This window comes from Crinia signifera, chromosome 3 (genome assembly GCF_055691185.1).
Source record: "Crinia signifera chromosome 3, ASM5569118v1, whole genome shotgun sequence".
Classification (NCBI taxonomy): domain Eukaryota; kingdom Metazoa; phylum Chordata; class Amphibia; order Anura; family Myobatrachidae; genus Crinia; species Crinia signifera.
In genome coordinates this window covers 166,347,726-166,368,297 of record NC_139219.1, presented here as the reverse complement: position 1 = coordinate 166,368,297, position 20,572 = coordinate 166,347,726, and the positions used below count along the sequence as shown (strand labels likewise).

At 42.8% G+C, this 20,572-nt stretch overlaps 1 protein-coding gene across 10 annotated transcripts in view; it reads right to left on the bottom strand.

Annotated features, from left to right (window-relative positions):
* TUBE1 (tubulin epsilon 1) overlaps nucleotides 1–20,572 on the bottom strand; it is a 56,270-nt gene that overhangs the window by 15,874 nt on the left and 19,824 nt on the right. For 7 of the 10 annotated variants that reach the window (XM_083176881.1, XM_083176878.1, XM_083176873.1 and 4 more), the window contains 8 exons: nucleotides 19,478–19,593; nucleotides 16,342–16,463; nucleotides 15,689–15,876; nucleotides 14,710–14,879; nucleotides 13,784–13,924; nucleotides 12,270–12,410; nucleotides 4,898–5,072; nucleotides 4,107–4,223 (listed from right to left, as the gene is read on the bottom strand). In XM_083176881.1, the coding sequence (XP_083033007.1) occupies nucleotides 4,107–4,223; nucleotides 4,898–5,072; nucleotides 12,270–12,410; nucleotides 13,784–13,924; nucleotides 14,710–14,879; nucleotides 15,689–15,876; nucleotides 16,342–16,463; nucleotides 19,478–19,593 (1,170 nt within the window). Of the gene's footprint in view, nucleotides 1–65; nucleotides 969–4,047; nucleotides 4,224–4,897; nucleotides 5,073–12,269; nucleotides 12,411–13,783; nucleotides 13,925–14,709; nucleotides 14,880–15,688; nucleotides 15,877–16,341; nucleotides 16,464–19,477; nucleotides 19,594–20,572 lie in introns of those variants that run through there. The other 3 variants (XM_083176880.1, XM_083176877.1, XM_083176879.1) reach the window with 2 other exon arrangements.

Sequence of the window (20,572 nt, the reverse complement as noted above, 5' to 3'; positions counted from 1 at the left end):
AACAATTCACAATGCAGACTGTTCTTTAAATGAAAGCATCAGATGTTCAAATGGGATTCATGTACCTGTAAAATAGGAGATGAGATGGTTTCAGAACTTCTCTCCAGTCAAACTCATGCTTCTGTTGTCATGCTTACGATGCAGGCTAAGAGCAGGCAAAGCCTTTAAAGCAGGCTTGCAAACATTTCCAATATTAAAGGAAAGTTTGGGTCAGCTGGTACAGGGGGAGGGGCTGGTGTTTGCACAAATTCCTCAACAGGCTAATTAGTGGAAGGGGGAAGTTGCAGGCTCCAAGTAACAAAACAATTCACAATGCAGACTGTTCTTTAAATGAAAGCATCAGATGTTCAAATGGGATTCATGTACCTGTAAAATAGGAGATGAGATGGTTTCAGAACTTCTCTCCAGTCAAACTCATGCTTCTGTTGTCATGCTTACGATGCAGGCTAAGAGCAGGCAAAGCCTTTAAAGCAGGCTTGCAAACATTTCCAATATTAAAGGAAAGTTTGGGTCAGCTGGTACAGGGGGAGGGGCTGGTGTTTGCACAAATTCCTCAACAGGCTAATTAGTGGAAGGGGGAAGTTGCAGGCTCCAAGTAACAAAACAATTCACAATGCAGACTGTTCTTTAAATGAAAGCATCAGATGTTCAAATGGGATTCATGTACCTGTAAAATAGGAGATGAGATGGTTTCAGAACTTCTCTCCAGTCAAACTCATGCTTCTGTTGTCATGCTTACGATGCAGGCTAAGAGCAGGCAAAGCCTTTAAAGCAGGCTTGCAAACATTTCCAATATTAAAGGAAAGTTTGGGTCAGCTGGTACAGGGGGAGGGGCTGGTGTTTGCACAAATTCCTCAACAGGCTAATTAGTGGAAGGGGGAAGTTGCAGGCTCCAAGTAACAAAACAATTCACAATGCAGACTGTTCTTTAAATGAAAGCATCAGATGTTCAAATGGGATTCATGTACCTGTAAAATAGGAGATGAGATGGTTTCAGAACTTCTCTCCAGTCAAACTCATGCTTCTGTTGTCATGCTTACGATGCAGGCTAAGAGCAGGCAAAGCCTGATTCTTGATGTATTATTATGATGGAGAGTGCTCTCATTTGACCTTCATAGCCAAAAGATTGGATCTTAAAAGAGAACCCCTAAATTTGCCCCTGATCCGGATGTAAATGCAGATCTTTCTCTGTCTAGATACTAGATAGATAGATAGATAGATAGAGAGACTGGGTAACTAGATTTGTCACCACGTCACGTTAATCTCAAACTGAAAGACTCTCATAATACAGAAGGACCATTGTTATCTCCCTTTTTTTCTGATTATTGTAATGTGGGTGTAGTGCTAGATACCACAATTGTTCCATCACCAGGTGTGTATACAAGCATAGATTTGCTTTCGATTTCCCCAGTTCCATCCCCTTTCGATTTGGCCTTTGCTTTTCATTCGATTTCACAATCAATGTGCACTTTTGCATTCTATATCGATTTGCATTCAAGGCACAGTGTACGTAATTTGATGTAGTGGATGGAATTCAATATTTCCTTGCCTGCACAGTCTATTTTTCTATTCGATATAGAGAAAACGGGAGCGCGCATCGAACTGAGGGGTAGATTTATTATAGCGGCGCCTATCGCGCCGCTATAACAGTTCCTGCTTCGCCTCATTAGCGAGGCGAAGCAGGAGGGGACACCGACAAGATCTACTAAGATCTTGCCGCCGGAGTGGGGGAGCGCTAACTCCCCCCTCCGGCGATGTCCCCTCAAGCTGACAGCGCGTCATTTAACACTGACGCGCTGTCTGCTTCTCCCCGGCCGGCTGGACTGCGCATACGCGGGACCTCGCTACTCACGCGAGATCCCCAGCGCAGCTCAGAGCCAGCATCAGGGACATCGCTGTCCCTGCTGTAGGCATATGGCATCGCCGTCTGCAGCTTTCGAAGTCGATAGCTGCAGGCGGCAGAACGGTCAGCGATGCTGACCGTTCATAAATTAGGCAGGAGGCAGGCGAGCACTACGAAATATCGTAGCTGCGCTATGCCTCCTGCCCCACACCGCCGCACGCTAGTCACCCGCTCAGCGGGTGTCATAGATAAGGGGAAGCGCTATCCCCTGCTTTAGCGCATGGGGATAGCGCATATGCCCCTTATCTCCACTTAATAAATCTACCCCTGAATGTGAACTGAAAGAGTCTTAAAACTGTTCAATTTCTATTCGATTTTGCTTCTTTAAGCAAAATTGCATAGAAAACCTCTCAAAATCGAAGCGTTTGTACACCCCTTTATAAGCCCCTCTGGCTCTTAATATTTTGAAAATGTACACAAATAAGTAACTCACAAAGTAACAAAATAAGTTTTTATGCAATACTATACAATCAAACTTTTACAAATAAAATGTTTAGCGTTTCATGTATACAAAATATATATAAATCACTATTTACTGTTTTTAAAATATATATTTTAATAAACGACAACATTATTTTGTTCAGGATGGTAACTATAAAAAAAAAAAACTATTGCAAACTTTAGGTTTAATACTGCAGATACAAAATATGTCAATTTAAACTATATTGCTCAACTTTCAATAATGTTCTACAATTATACCCAGTCTGCATTATTAAGGCTATCTAAGTCTAGATTGTACAAATCATTACGTAAACGTGTAAGGAGGCTGAGATGATCCCTCAACAGAAAACACAAACTGCTTTGGATCACTCTGTCCAAAGCAAAGTCTGAGAGAAGTTGGGGTCAGTGTTTCTATCAAAGACTGGGCTCTGAGCAAAATACCAGTTGACCAACAATGCTGGGGTAGAACAAAGTACATGGTTGCAGAATTATTACACCCAGGGTTTCAACTCAAATACTCCCAGCGAATAATGTTTTCAGAATTTCTAAAATGTGAATGTGAACCAGCAAAATAGATTAACTGACCTGTGTTTACTTAATGAAATCCAGAGGAGGAGATTTGCAATCTCCTGTGGTATATTAACCAGAGTACGGGTTTATCCAAGTGAAGATGTTACCTGTAGCAACCAATCAGATTCTACTTATCATTTATCGAGCATCTTCTAGAACAGGGCTGGGCAACACTGGCCCTCCAGATGTTGATGAACTACACATCCCAGCATGCCTTGCATCAGTTTCAGCATGGCCATATAGCAAAACTAATGCAAAGCATCCTGGGATGTGTAGTTCATTAACATCTGGAGGGCCGGTGTTGCCCAGCCCTGTTCTAGAAGATAATAGCTACAATCTGGTTGCTATGGGAAACATCTCCACTTTTTTAAACTGGCACATTAGTAAATTTACCACTTGCTTGACACAAAAAGACGGTATAATAGTTAGAATGGGGTTTCAAGCATGAAACTTTTTTAAATATAGAAAATATAATTTTTTCTAATTTATTTAGCTATGTCAGTTAAGATAATATAATTTTATTTTATTTAATATTCTGATCACTGGTTGAAGGGTAGTTACATGTTCTTTATCCAATGTTTATTATCCATTTTAAAGTATTATAAAAAGTACATGAAAAATGTTTACGTTGAAAATCACTTCATTAGTTATAGAAATAAAATATATGTTCTTTAGGGGTCAATTCAAGTACAGGTGATGTGCCGCTGAGCAATGCCACAATGCTTAGCTTGGCACAATTTTTCCATATGACGTAGGTACAATATGGCAACGTTTCATGTGCACCTCCATGGGTGCGAGACAAAATAAGCAATGTTGATGTATATGACATGCAGTTCTGGAACAGTATATGTAATGAGCGGGCGCAGAATGACATCCAGAAAGTCGGGATTCCGATGGTCGGTATACCGACATCCTAATCCTGATTGTTGAAACAGTCGGGATCCCTACTGACAGGTGCTATTCTCCCTCAAACACCATGGTGAGTGCAGCAAACAAACAAGGGGCTTTTTTGCGGTCACCCCCCTGGCAAAGTACGGGCAGTCAGGATTCCATTGTCGGTATACTGACCGTCGGAATCCATACCACACCCTAATTCAATTATACACTATGATTGCTTTAAAAAGTACAAAAAGTAAACAGAAAAGGATATTTATACGGCTATGTTAAGTCTAGGCGTATCAGGTACACATACACCTTTCAATGCATCAAGCTGATTGTACTCCTCGATTAACGATGATAAAGATGAAAAGGCTTCTGTAAAACAGCTTTGTTCCATGCCATCCACTTGTAAGTAATGGTGGAGGTGAGCCTAGGATAATGAAATATGAAACTAAAATACAGCAGTCTCGAAAACGTATCTGATACTGTTCATATTTGTGTACAAGCATATAAAGACTAGAGTAACTGTTGTATGCCCTGTCAGGTGGCACTAAATGTTTCTGCATCTTTATATCAAGTCACTACACATATATATATACACACACATATACACACACACACACACAAATTTATTTAATTTTAGTTTTTTTTACAGTACAGCATATTCCTTTGCACTTTACAATTGGGTATTATATATATATATATATATATATATATATATATATATATATATATAAATAAATAATAATCTCTCTCTATATATCTATATATAATCTCTCAAGTCATTTATCTCTGTTTCCAAACTAGGAGAATCATTCACAAATTCCATGAATTATAATATGGCTGCTTATGTTGTAAATCATTTTGCTTCATTATCTTTAAAAATAGCAATTACATATAGATAGTGTAAATATTAAACTATGGTCTACTTATAGTACATCACTGAAAGTGTATTTTTACCATCTAAATTTATTTTGGCAATATAAAAAGCAAAAATGTCAGGTTCATACTGGTACACCTCTAGAATTCAATAACAATAGCACCTCCTTATGCACTAAAACATGTCTGGAATTATTGCTAGCCTTTACATACATACATACATACCTTTTTTCTGTACAGTCTATTAAATCGGTCTCTGAGATCTAGAAATGTTGGTTTCACACAGGTGTTGTTTGCTAGTGCCAGTAGTGAGTGGGAATGGCCAACAGGTGGGACAGAACACAAACCCGTTTTCCACCCTTCCTGGTTCCAGGAGACAAACTGCAGAGAAGGTTTCAGCCTGAAGAATGTAATTTCAGGGAACTATTATTACATATGTGCATGCTTATTTTATAAATGTATACATTTTTAAGTTCCTATCTGCTCCTATTCTAATCTCTGTCTTCACAGCTCCCTCTCCTCATGTCCAGGAAGTTTGAAACAGATCATTTTGCGTTTACTTTCTGTTAAGTAGTAATTTGGTCCATTGAGTGGCCTCTACTGGTCACTGGCAGTGCTTCACTTCAGAGCTGAGGAGATGTTAGCCTTTTTAATATACTTAGAATACATTAGCAATCCTACTGTATCTTAAACTCTTATAGCTAACTAGCAAAAATAATGATGATAATGTTCATCAATATGTAAGTATATATTATTTAACATATCTCCTGTAAATTATATTATTAAAATAAAATCTTTTATACAAGACATTAATGTGCTGTTTTTATGTGTAAAATCACATTCAGATGGACATGCAATATGCAGTTACCGTATGTGTAAAAGTACATCTTCTTCTCAGGTCTCCACTGCATATCAGCACATAGGGCCTTAGAGTGTGTACACACGGTTCGATGTTCTGTGCGATCCGATGTACGATTCGATGTTTTGTCCGATTTTTACTTTTCCCTTTTTTTTTTTTTTTCTCTACTCCTTTAGATATGCCTTAAGATATGCTTAAGATTTTGACTTTTTACCATACAATTTGCTATGCAATTTCCTATTTGATTTACTATGCGATTTCCTATGTGCCTTAAGATTTGCTTAAGATTTTGACTAAGCGATTTTGACTTAACAACAGGATGACTGATAGGGCCCTGGAAATCGTATAGCACATCGCATCTTAAGCATATCGCAAGGCACATACGATGCATGCGATATGCTTGCGATTTGTGCTAGATAGAGTGTGCTGCCCACTCTATCTCCCCTCCGATCTCTCCTTAAACGGGAGCGCGCATCGGGCTAGGAAGCCCTTACAATGCATACAATCAGTATGCGATATGTATACGATATGGCTTCCGATGTTGACGATATCGTCAACATCGGAAGCCATATCGAACCGTGTGTACACACTATTAGTCACACCTGATCACACTGCCGGGAATTTGCAGCGGCCAGTGTTCAGGTAGATGCCACCCCACCAGATGAAATCTTGCCTAGCCAATTAATGTGCCCATTGTGTGAATAGAGGAGTATGGCTAGCAAAGTATTTGCATCTGTGTAAATCTGTCCAAATACCGTCGCTCACCATTGAATGATTTTTACACTAGGCCCCAGTCATCGCAAGCGCAGAGTAGCCCTTGTATTACTCGGTGGCAGTGATGAAATCAGCCAAATGCGAGCCCGGAGCACACGTCACACACTGTACTCTAAACCGCTTGGGCACACCTGCATTTTCCCCAACACTCCCAGTGGTTTTTCTGCCATGCCTAGAGTTTTCTTGTCACTCTTATGAATCAGGTGGTTACCAACAACAGACTGCGGCTTCCTATCAATTACATTGCGAATGGCAAGTGAAGTAAAAAAAGTTGCTGGATTTATTCACTAGCGGGCGTTGCACACATGCATTGTGGCCAATACGCATGCACAGTTAATCGATAATCGTCTGCTGTGCTGCTGCGATCAGGTCCGAATTAGGATCATAATTACCATGGTCTAGTCCTCACAACCACTTAAATTGTATAAATCTAATTTAATGTGAAAAATTACCTATAAAAGGTCCTGCTTCCTTAAATGCAAGACCACCTCAAATACACATATAAACATACTGGTTTCCTTACCCGGGGATCAGCAGCCGCTGCTGCAGCACGGGACAGAGAAATCCCACCCAGAAATTCCCATTGGCTAGTATCTCAGGAGTCGGGGAAGGCTTATTGATGAAAGGCCGGCTGAGCACTGTAAGCCTGTGTCCTATAACTGCTGATCCTGGGATAAGGCAGCCAGCATAGATATTCCATACAACTTTAGATGAATGCTTATATGTGCTGGCCATCTGCCCCTGCAGTCCGTGGGCAGCAGCTGCCGCTGGTGGTGTGTCATTATTTATCAGGGGTAGGCAAACTGCTGTGGGACTACACATCTCTGTATGCAATGCCAAACTTGTGCACGCTAAATTTGTGACAGGGCATGCTAGGATGTGTAGTACCATAGCATCCTGGAGTGTAACAAGTTGCCTACCCCTGATTTATGTCAAAGGGTAGAACACAGATAATTGGGCAAAACAGGAGAGGGAGTGCTGCTGGAATATATGTGTAGTGTCAACTGGGGAAATGGAGGCCACTGGGTAGAAGGGGGTTAGCTCTGGAATAGTTTGCATGAGTGTAAAATCAGTGGGATAGAGCAATCTCTGAACTTTGTGCTGTGTTCACACATCAACCGTTACCTGACTATGCAACTTCCACAGGATATGGACAGTCATCTACTAGCAGGATTTGATGTGCATTATAAAAAGTACACACAGGATGGCCTGTGGGCATGCGAAGCTTATCTGAGGGACATGTGGGGATATCTTTGGGGGATCTGATGGGTACTATGGAATATGTGGGTGATTTGTTGCCATGTGGGGAAGTCTGAGGAACATTTAAGCGTTATTTAGGGAAGACTCATAGCATAGAAACATAGAATTTGATGACAGATAAGACCACTTGGCCCATCTAGTCTGCCCCTTTCTCAAACCATATTTGTAGGCATGTAGGGAGGGCTAATGGCTACCCTTTAGCAATCAGATGTGTCGAGACATCAAAGTGCGATCAGGTGCTTTAAGAGGGCAGTGGAGTAGCGTAGTGCTGTGATGGAGCACTAGCAGACGGCGGCAGAATTAGATTTTTTTTAAACACTGGGCGGCCCTCTGATTGGTTGAGAGAGCTCAACCAATCAGAGGGCTGCCCAGTGGTTTAAACTGTTTTTTTTTTTTTTATTTTGCCACCATCGCTGACCACTAGCGCTCCTTCACAGTGCTAAACTACCCAGGTGGATGTCACAAGCGGTCACTCCGGCCCCCTCTCCCTAAACCCGACAAAAGCAGTCCTTCCGCCCCCCCCCCTACTGCGGATTAAAAACCTCATGCGACCGTTCCTGCAATATAATAGATATTACGTGCAGCACATACTATCTTATCGACGCAACATTCGAAGGGAGGTTCACGCATCGCGCCGCATGGTCCTTAAAAAATGCATACAATCATTCAATTTATCGAACAGATGTGGTTGAAATCGAATGATTGCATGCTATATCTCATAAGTGTATGAGCTACATTAGACTTAGGGCAGTAATCTATTGCCGCTAATAGACAAGCCAGGACTATCCAATTAGCTGCGATAAGCCTGCGTGTGCCTCAGCTTATCTGGGATTTTAAGGTGAAGCTAAATTCCTGAAAACAGGACTGCGGCTGCCCAAACCTCACAGGTTTCACTGATGAATTTGTGTTTATTATCAGGTGATCCTAATGGGATAGCCCAATAAAAAAAGATTGGGAAAACATCAGGAAAAATAGCGAAAAAGTTGCGAAAAACAATGTTACTTAGGATACTGGCCTTAATAACAATAAATGATGATGGGACCTCAAAATAAAAATAGTAGGACGCAAACATTTTTAGGTAATCTTTACCTAGCACGGCGCCCACGATGTCCATCGCGTGTAAAAAATCGCGGGCACTACAGTAGCGGGTGCGACGCGACCGACGCGATGCCCGCGATTTCCCATAGGGATCAATGTTAAATTTTTCAATGGACCCGATTTTTCAGTTCAATGCCTCAATGCCCGCGATTTTGCCATAGGAAACAATGTTAAATGGGCCACAGAGCCCAAATAGGCACCCTTAGCAGTGAAATGTCCCCCACAATTGTTAACGACACCCCACGATCCACGCGAACCGAAGCGAGCCCGCGAGGGGCGGCTGTACGCGTCCTCCAACCTTTTCATACCCCCACTATCCACGTCGGCGTGGAGTTGAGAATAGAATAGTGTGGCGAGCGCAGCGAGCCACCGAGCCCTGCGAGGGGACGCGGATACCTTCACAGGTAAACGCGGCCCTACGCGGCCTTCACAGGTATCCGCGTCCCCTCGCTGCGCTCGCCACACTATTCTATTCTCAACTCCACGCCGACGTGGATAGTTGGGGTATGAAAAGGTCGGAGGATGCGTACCGCCGCCCCTCGCGGGCTCTCTGCGCTCGCCACGCTTCGGGTTCACGTGGATCGTGGGGTGTCGTTAACAATTGTGGGGGACATTTCACTGCTAAGGGTGCCTATTTGGGCTCTGTGGCCCATTTAACATTGTTTCCTATGGCAAAATCGCGGGCATTGAGGCATTGAACTGAAAAATCGGGTCCATTGAAAAATTTAACATTGATCCCTATAGGAAATCGCGGGCATCGCGTCGGTCGCGTCGCACCCGTTACTTTAGTGCATGCAATGGACGCGATGCCCGCGATGGGCGCCGTCCTAGGTAAAGAGTACCCATTTTTAAATAATGGGTTGCATGAGCGGAGTGTATTTTGTCTACCCTTTGGATCTGCAAATCGGAATACATGTGTGGTGCAACTTAGGGGGAAATTTACTAAAGGAAATTTGTAAAAAAATAGGTGTATTTGTATGCAGAAATACACTTATTTTTGGCGTTTACTATCCCGAAAATACGGCAATTCGTATTCATATTGATATGCTATCAATACGAATACGAATTGCCGTATTTTTGGGATAGTAAATGCCAAAAATAAGTGTATTTCTGGATACAAATTCACCTATTTTTTTACAAATTTCCTTTAGTAAATTTGCCCCTTAATGGCAACACACATGTATTCTGCTTTGCAGATCAAATTAAGATGCATGGTAACAGAAAAGTAAGGGGCAGTCCAGGGCAGTTACTGGGAGGTGAAAAGGGAGTGGTTAAAAAGATGAAGACGTTTGGCGAGATTTATTGTGTTTACCGTTTTTTCGAAAATGCGATTTTAACTCAAATCGCCATATATCGCCGTTTTTTAAAATCGCATTTTTTTCCTGAATTCGCATTTTTAATGAGGTGTGTATTCCGGCATGAAAAGTGCGAGAAAGTGCGATGTAGGGCGATTTTCGGGATGAAAAGTGCGATTTTTTTAGTCATGAAAAGGTGTGATTTTTTTAAAATGTGCGATTTTGTGATGAAAAAAAAAAAAATAAATTGGCGTGAGGTCCCCCCTCCTGGACATAACCAGCCCCGGGCTCATTGAGCCGGACCTGGTTCCAAAAATACGGGGGACAAAAAGCGTAGGGGTCCCCTGTATTTCTGAAACCAGCCCCGGACTCTTGGACCGGTCCTGGTTCCAAAAATACGGGGGACAAAAAATCTGGGGGTCCCCCGTATTTTGAAACCAGCACCGGGCTCCAACAGCCCCCAGTGTCATGCCACAGCCGGGGGACACTTTTTACACAAGGTCCCCAGGCCGCACCATGAGCACCGTGACTGGTCAGCCTTGGGCGGGGTACCTGGAGGAGTGGGGACCCCCCCAATAAAGGGGTCCCCCCCCCAGGCTTCACCCGTCCAGGGCTGAAGCCCGGGGCTGTCACCGGAGTCCCTGGCCATTGGACGCCGGCCTGATATGGTTAAATTCTCATTCCTAACATTGCTTAATACAGGAGAACTGCAAGTGCCAGCAGACCTCCCCCGCATGCTGGGACTTGGAGAACCACAAGTCCCAGCATGCGGGGCATTAATGGGCCCGCTGGGACTAGTAGTCCACCTGTAAAAAGAATGTTAAAAGAAAACACACACACAAAAAAAAACCCCGCCGTTTTTGCGATATAAATCGCCAAAAAACCCAACATCAATCTCTAATAAATGTCACCCGTTATGTCTTAAGGGAGTGTCTCAAATGTGACGTTAAACTAACATGTGTACAGATACCCTGAAATGCTCAAATAGGAGAAACTTTAGTTGCCATGTCACTGGTTTCCATGGTGAATATGAAGATTCCCCAGATAGGAATGCAGGGTCTATAGATGCTACAAGTAGGTATCTCAGTCCTTCCAAATTTGGATCCATAAATGTACAACAGGGTTGTCTTTTTAGAGGTACGATCGACAGCATTTAGATCAGGGCTCCCAGAAGGCCACTGCAGAATAGCCCAATGTTGTGTTTTTATCCATTTTTGGGTGCTTAAAGCTGTGTGCTTTTGGTCAAGAGGATTGCCAATGATGTCCTTATATGAATGGTATATTCTCATATTTATATTACTGTAACTTTATTAATGCATTCCATATGGGCTAATGGATCCAGGCTGTAGAAATCCTTTAGGAGTTATGCGACTAGAAACACAAGGCCACAGGCCATCTGCTTTTATAGAAGTTGTGAAACAAAGATGTGACATATTTAGATGATAAGTCACTGTAGAGAAGGAAATCTGCATATTTCTCACAGATATGTGAGAAGAGTGGCTACTTGCAGATAGTATGGGTATACATGTAATAACGTGCAGATTTTGCCCATAGCAACCAATCAGGTTCTAGTTAATGTATTGTAGATGCTGGATAAATGACAAGTAAATATACCCGTGTGTGAGGTCAGCTGGAGTGCCTGTTTCAGGAATATTTTATGTAGTCTGATGCCTAGCTGAGCTAAATTTCCATGAATAAAGGACATTGAAGCTATAGGAATTATTTAAAGATAGTTTACCTTTGTTAGTTATTCTTTTCACATGTATATGTGCTAAGTTTTGATGGATAGTAATGTCACAAAATGACAACAATAACTATACAGATGTGTCCACATACGCCTAGCCTACTTGCACGTTAATCAGCCCTACTAGTCACGCCATGCCGTGGCATTACTCTGTAGCGCCAAGCATCTGTACATGCATTTTTTCATTAATATGCACCTTATCTGCAAAATGTGTGTCACTGCGGCTGTATCTGCATATGGAAAGCTGTATTAGATGGAACATAGCAATGCAGCACGAGCATTAGCTGTAATGTAGCTTTTTGTATGCACAGGTGCAGTAACACTCAGAATCAGAAGAGTCTGCTTGTGTTATTCACACTGCAGTGCGGAGAAAACCCATATTTGGCGAAAAAAAGGATGCCTGTCACCATTGGTGGCGTATTGAGGCACGATGTAAGAGAACACATCTGTAGCTTTTACAGCAGTTTAGACCCCCTTCACTTGTGTTAGTGGATACCGATCACACTAGGTGCATTTTAAACTAAAAAACTATTTAAATCTTAGATGTGTAATGTTTTTCATACAAACCTTTCAATATTTCTACGAAGGTCTGAAATATGGACATTTCCTCTGACCATCAAGGCACACGCAAGATATAGATTGTGTTTCGGGTCAGCTCGAATTAACTGATGATCTTTGTTAAAAGCATCTGAAAACATTTGATCCAACCTTTAAATTAAACACACAAGGTGTAAAGCAAGGAAACTTGCGAATGACCAGTGCAAATAAAGTAATACAAATTACATAAACTACATTATTATAATTGAATTAAGGAGATGCATTTTATTTGCATTTTTATTTATATAGGTAAAGCAGAGGCTCTGGAATACCCCTTTTATACCAAAACGCCGGGTCGCATCCGGGTTTTTGGACCAAGCTTCAACCCGTGTGCAACCCGGTGTTTGTTACCATTTACATTGCCGCAACCCCCCACATGGCGCAGGCAATTCCTGAGCTGCTGCTTGGAGATGACATCATTACCAAGCTCTGATCGCCGCCACCGGGACCCGGACCGCTGCGCTGGAGGCAAGCCCAGCACTAAGGTAAACCGCTGGGCTGCTCCCAGCCCCCCCCCCCAGCCCTCGTCCGGGAGGTGAATGGATGCCGCACACAGGTTTCCATTCACCTCCTCCGCTGCTGTCTGCAGAGTACAGCAGAGAGCAGCGGAGGCTTCCCCCCCCCCCATCCAACCTGCGGACGCTGCGGTATTGTTGTAAACGGGAGCCAGGTCGGATGACCTGGCGTACCACTTTACAACGCCCTCTACCCAGGTCCTAGTTGTGTTCTACCCAGGTTAGGGCCTGGGTAGAAGTCCTGTGTAAAGGGACACGGCGTGACCCATTTACACCGCCGCTGACCTGGGTCTGAACATTTGCTTGATTTATTATCCATGTGGATTATTATTGAGCCACTTTGCTCAAAGAGAGGCAAGCAAAGCGAGCTGCAAGGGTCCACATTTCTACTGATGGTGGTCATAGAACATGAAATAAACACGATTTTGACAAAGAAACATGTCGACCATTGCCATGTTGACCTTAAGCACTGTCAACTTAATGCACGTCGATCACATGCTGTTGACCTACTGACAGTCTACCTAGACAGTGTAGATCTATTTTACTATTCCGGTCCTATTGTCTAATGTCCATGTGACTTCCAGCATTAACTCTGAATAATCAAGTATTGTTAACTATTCAAGATGAAAAATCTCTGTTATTGCATACCTTCCAACTGCCAGAGGTTGAAAATCAGGATCTGCCTTGCTGGAGCGTCAGGTGGACGGAGTAGAGCATTAGGTGGAGGGGCATGGCCTCACATTATGAATTCCCACCATTGCCATTTTAGCACTCCCTAAGTAGCTGGGCAGCCCCAGCTCCCCTCCCTTCAGTGCTAGATGCCAAGCAAGCCAGTCTTGATAACTGGCTCCCTCAACTGTCCCACCCCCCCCCTTGCCCACAGGACTCTGTGGCCACAGGGTGGGATATATATTGTGCAGTTAAAAATGTATTAATAGTGGGAGATACATTACTTGCCATAGATCTCACCTTCGGGTAGGCACATTTACATCAGCAAGCGTGTAGAGAGGAGTCAGGCTTGAGGTCAGGTAATGTAGATGAGGGAACGGGACCAAGTTCATGCTAATTTCGTTCAAATCCATATTAAGTGCTCCTTCAAACCTTGCTGAGCTGAAGAAGGCAAAGAAAGTTATGGTGACACATTTTAAAAAGGTTTCATATAGTACACTTTAGATTATCTTTCACCATATATGTATAAATGCAATACTTTCAGTCATATATATTTTTTTCTTTCAATGCATTCGGTATTAAACAAACCTTGCTTACACAGAAGCAGCCCGAGGCAGGGGCATTTGCATCAAGATTTTGCTGATCACTAAACCGAAACTGGATTGCTTTTAAGCATTCAATGAATTCAACAAGGTATAATATAGTAGTTATGGCTGAATAAAGACTTGCATCCATCAAGTTCAACCTTTGTTATTAAAGTGCATGATCTGTTTGTTTCATCCCTTATATAAACTGAAATCTGATTTATTTATATACAGATTTCAATTGTTATTTGTACCTCTGGATGTTTTTGATGGTGATAGAACAGTTCATTTGTTACGGTGCCCATACACTAGCACGTTTTGGGCACTTTTCCTCTGATTTCATCAGATTGAAAAGTATCAAATCGCATGTGCTTATGAATCTTGTCAATTGTAAACAGTTGTGTTACACCCAGGGTAAAATGACCAATGACAATACAGGATGTTCCTTCAGCTAGGAAACTCCTACAATTTGGTGAGTAACAGAGAAAATGTCCACATTCGATTTGCAGTTTGCACTGGGACTCTGTGGCTGACAGTGGGCACAGGTGGCAGGGATACAGACAGGTACAGTAAATGGTTTTATCAGTCTTGGAGAGTTCTGACATCCAATTACTATAATTAGAGCTACTTGAAGGATATTACCTTGTCAAATTTAAAAGCAGATTAGCCACAATGTTGTTCATGGCATCAAATGGTTTCTCACTCTCTTTCACACCGCCTTTATTAGTGGAAATAAGGCTGTTTGGTTTCACGCTTCCAAGCTTTCCAGAATTAGCCATCTGATGGATTTTGTTCACGATGTCAACTAATGACTTAATAAGAAAAATAGAGCAAGATACTATTATACAAAAACGTATATGATATCTGGTAAGTAAAGTTGGTAATGGTAATGGCAAATAAAGAATTATGTTTTCAAATGATACCAGCACCCAAGGCCAATTGTACACGGGTAATTAGATCCAGAGAACAGTATGGTGTCCACTTCGCTAGAAATCAGGGTTTATTGGACACTTGCCTTTCTGCATATGGCATTTGGCAGGACATAACTGTGCTCTTCACCATTCTAATGGCAATGCACAAAAAGACCAACTGATTATGTGTATTCCAATATATTTCTCTATCCACGATAAAGGATCATCTCATTAAGAAAAGAGACGCATGCGGCTCAAGAGCCACAGGTTGGTCACCGCTGCTGTAGGGGATGGGTAGAATCCCAAAAGCATCAGCTGAGAAGGACGGCTGCACAAAGTAGGCAAAACTTTATCAAACCCTCCTTCTACACACTATACCAAGTTACATTATTATTGCCAATTATTATCTGCCCAGTGTAAGGCAATGTGGAAAACAGGAACATACAAAGTGGCAATAAGAAGTCAGGCATGAAAACAAAGGGAATGAAGGACCCTGCACGAGAGAGCTCATCAAACAAATATCCATCAACACTCAAAGCAGCAGAAGCAGATTTTGAAAAATAAAATACTTCAATTCTAGTACATAGTAACATTAGTATACTTAACCAAAATCTCAACTAATAAATAAAATATATATTTCAAAGCATGAATTACCTACCTACAGACAAGAGTCAGACAGATTTAAGATTTACTCAGTTTAAGGATCTTACTTGATTTTCTATGGGCAGCACACAGTCAGCGTGTTCAGTGAGTTCTCTCATGGCTAACACACTGTTGTACGGAGAGGTGATAACATCATCTTCAGCTGATGGATATACAGAGGTAACAAATCTGTACACCTCAGGAAATTCATCCTCAAGTACATTCAGTACGAACGTGCCTAACCCCGATCCTGTCCCTGACAGTGACAAACAATTTCAACAATGAATGAATGAATGAATCATAATGACAATTATCTATTATTTGAGAACACTTTGAAATTATGAACAAAAAAAAATTAACTGCTATATTATTCCTATAATTGATAAAACAGTAAGGTCCCCACTACGGGGGAAATCCAATTAATGCAAAGTGGGTTTTCATGCCTGAATCCACATGGCAATAGCCGCACTTTATGGCAACTGGATCTTGCTAAAAAAGGGTTCACCACCCCCATAGGGTAGTAAGCACTTTTGAGAAAATAGGCGAGCAAATCGGCTGGGGGAAGGGTGCAAGTCGGTTGCTGTTGCCAGCATTTGAACGCATCGGTAACTCAACCATTCTGCCGCCAATTGCATTCCCAGTGTTCCTCTGTACAAATTATACTTATTAGACATGTAAATGTTTACGCACGTACAGCAATTACAGTAGATATAGTTTTTACCTCCTCCCATGGAATGAATCACAAAAAAACACTGCAGACAATCGCACTGCTCTGCTGCCCTCCTTAAATTCTCTACAATTTCCTCTCGATACTGACAACCGTACAGCTTGTGGCCAACTGCCCTGCATATGCAAATAAAATTGCATGTTAGCATAAATACAAATATTTTATATCTATAAATTATAAAACATTTTTATAAGCGACAATTGAATTAATTACTTTTTATATTTCATATTTCATTCTGTAAGACAATCATCATCAATAATTTCTTAACGCTTTTTTGCTAAAAGGATTTGAAATCTTTTTTTCTCCTCGTATAACATATTGGGGGAAATTTAAGATGTGTATTCTACTTTACATGTGAAGTAACTATCTTCTAGAGGGTGCTAAATAAATAAGAAGTAGATTCTGATTGGCTGACCATAGCAACATCACATGTGAAGTAGAATACACATCTTAGTAAATTTCCCTTATTGAGTTGTACCCTGAAAGCCAGATCTTAGGGCCCATACACATTATGCAATATTGTACACAATTGTTATGATTTAGTTCAATTCAGTAAAATATGGTATCAACCAATATGTTACCATCATGCCTGCATGCAGGACTATCATACAATGTCTCATAAGATGCATGGGAGTGCACATTTTACGTCACACCATGTGTACCTGTACACATGGTGTGACGTTAAATGTGCACTCCCATGCATCTTATGAGACATTGTATGATAGTCCTGCATGCAGGCATGATGGTAAGATATTGGTTGATGCTCTGCACATATTCTGATCGTATGTCACATCGTATTGTTGTGTACATAAGATATCACATGTCCGGGAGTGCGAGGGAAATTGCAAACAATATCTTAACATATTCCATCGATGGTATACGATAAGATATTGTATACAATTTCCTTTGCTCTCCTGGACAGGTCATATCTGAACACACTATTCAATGTGACATAAGCCCCATAAACACTAGACGATATAGTTCACAACATCGCTCAGAAAGGGCTAGTGCAGGGTTTGCAAATATGCGCTATAGCACGTATTTTACCCACAAACGCCGGCAAGGGACTCACTTTTTTAAAACAGGCAGGTCCCCTGGGACACGGTCCACGCAGATTGGTCGGCGGGCAGTGAGTGTCAGGATGGACACGGGCTCCTGGGCGGGTCTGTAACTGCAGCAGCGCATTGGCAGCAGGATGATGGCGGGAACACGTCAACGCACTGCGCAGGAGATACTGGGGTGGAACGAGGGCCGGGAGCTGAAGAGGAGATAACACGGCTGTGATACAGCAATGCTCCTCGCCTGCAGCCAGACTTCCCTGCAGCTCCCAGCCCCCGGGGGGCCGGCCTCTGCTGCCACGGCAGCACCCAGGGACAAGCTGTGCTCGCCGCCCACAGCCAGTCAGCATTGCTGCAGCCTCTCACCTCCGGGTGCCTGGCCTCCGCTGCCACTGCAGCACCCGGGGACAAGCTGTGCTCCCTGCAGATACGCGCTCTCACCTCCACGTGCCTAGCCTCCTCTGCCACTACAGCACTCAGGAATGAGCTGTGCTCACTTGCAGTCAGCCTGCCTCAGTCTCCGCAGCTCCCGGGCCCCCATCCCCCGGATGCCCAGCCTCCTTGAAGGTCCCGTACCTCCCCAGGTGTCTAGCCTCCACTGCAGCACCTGCTAACACTAAGGAAGGCCAGCTGAGGAGACATCAGCCAGTCCCCTGCCCAACTCAGGCAGCAGCAGCCAGGACCGCAGGGATGTGAACCAATATGGTGCGTTGCATAATATGTACTGGGCATTATGGTGTGCGGCATGTTGTGTGGCATAATACGTAACGGGCATATCGGTGTGTGGCATAATACATAATGGGCATAATGAGTACATAGTTACATAGTAGGTGAGGCTGAATAAAGACTTGCGTCCATCTAGTTCAACCTATGTTTATAGTAGCTTATCCTTTGTTGTATAGTATGTTCTGATATTTTAAAGACAGATTATGGGTACTTGTGTAGTTTCACTGCGCCAGCATGGCGCCGTGCTACTTCCGGGTTCTATGCTCGCCACAAACTATGTTAAAAAAAGTAACTTAACTCCATGCCAACATGGATAGTTCATACCTCCACTATCCATGTTGGCATGGAGTTGATTTTAAATAGCGTGGCGAGCATAGCGAGCCACCGAGCCCGCAGCATGGGCGAGCGAAGCGAGCCCCGCAAGGGGACTCAGGCGCCGTGAAACTACACAAGTACCGATTATGTTACTTATTCGTACCCATGGATGTTTTTAACCAATAAATGTTTATCCAACCTTATTTTAAACGTATTCATAGTGTCTGCCGACACCACTTCTCCAGGAAGAGAGTTCCAAAGTAATCCTATGTCCAACTGGCTCTAGCTGGCACAGTGTGTATAAGTGTGTGGTGTAATGTGAATTGGTACAATTATGTGGCCAAGCCCCTTCCTCACAAAGCCACGCCCTACACTTTGGCCGTGCGCCTTCAGCGCACACTAACCCAGTTTCCAGATTATGTATTTTCTACTATATGTCTGTAAATCTTGCTTTTTGTGAGTGGGCCAATTGATACTCCCCCCCCCCCCCCCCCAGACCCACAATAGCCAGTGAGGGTGCCCAAATCTGTACTTGCGTAAATCAGCCCTCAGCTCAGGGTATATACCATATGGGGGAGAGGAGGAGGCTTCTGTATGTGCCATGTTGGGTGGGGAAGGGGAGAGGAGGCAGCTTCTGTATGTGCCATATTGGAGGAAAGGGGAGAGGAGGCTTTATTCCGTTGGGACCCAGAAAAGTTCAGGTAGGACCCCAATTTTTGTAAGTGAGGGGTCCCAGGGACCCACAATTTTGGGGGTTTTCCCGATCACTGTAGTGTGTACACCATATCGTTAACATTGCACACTTCTGCGAGTCATGGTAATGACCACCTCCCTCGTCTGACCATGTTCAGACGAGGGAGTCCTCCTTAACAATGGAGTCCTCCTTAACGACGGTCATGTTGCAGCTGCAGTTCCCCCTGCTGTCGCTCCCGTTGCATCACCAGCTTTGGTAAGTGTGTATGCCAGTGCAGTTTACCAATGTAATAATACAGGCATTTCATGCACAGTTCATGCTAAAAAAAAGCTCTCACCAATTATTTCCAGAGCCAGATACATCCGTAATGAACTGCTTGCTATCAAACAAATCTCGAAGTGGGCCTTGTAATATTTCATTAACTACTCCTTCTTCCATATCTATCAAGACAGCCTGGGAAAAAGAAACAAAAGAGAGGCATTAGGCAAAAAGAAACAACACATGTATCCAGTCCATGAGGTTAAGCAGACATATAAGAACACACAAGGGCATGGAATGGCATGTCAACATTCATAATGTAGACATAAGAAGGTCGACATGGTCATACTGTTGACTTTCAGTATGAAGACTCTGATGAAATGATGACATGTTAGAATGACAAAATATCTTCCCTGGTGGCCCAGGGGTTACTTACCTGCTCCTGCAGTGGTTTCTTCAGGGTGGGTCCCAGTGGTCACATGATTATGAATGTTAATGTCAATCTAATGACTACATCCCCAGACCCATATTAGTGTTCATTCTAGCACCTGCTATCTTTGAAAACCCATGCAGTTCCTCTTCCCTGCCTGGGGTGTCGCTGTCTGCTGTAGTGCTTCTAGCACACTGTGGTCTGTATATCAGCACTGATATGCAAACCAGACCTGTGCTAGAAACACCACAGCAGACAGCGATACACCAGGCAGGGAAGAGGAACTGCATGGGTAATCAAAGATAGCGGGTGCTAGAATGAACACTACATATATAAACATGGTGTAGTATTCTCAATTAAAATGTATCTACAATATCTGTAATATTTATGCATACAATTTACATTCAAGTACTAGTATACAGTATATGCTGCTCTTCTTTCAACTGGGTCTGCCTGCTCCTCTAATTTCCTTGGTCCTCAATTCTTTCTTATTTGACATGATGGATTCTGGTTATTCCAATCCAATTAATTTGGTTACATTCAGATAGATAGCACAACTTGTACACCCGACTTACAATGGGAGTGATGTATGCAGAACTTTCAACAAAAAATGAACCACCCCACGCATTTTGTCATAGACTACTTCCTCAGGGAATTGTCAACTAGCAGCTTTTGTCACCTGGAACAACATTTCTGCTCGGAGTAGTGTGTTCCAGTGAACCATGGAATATACTCTGGCTTAGT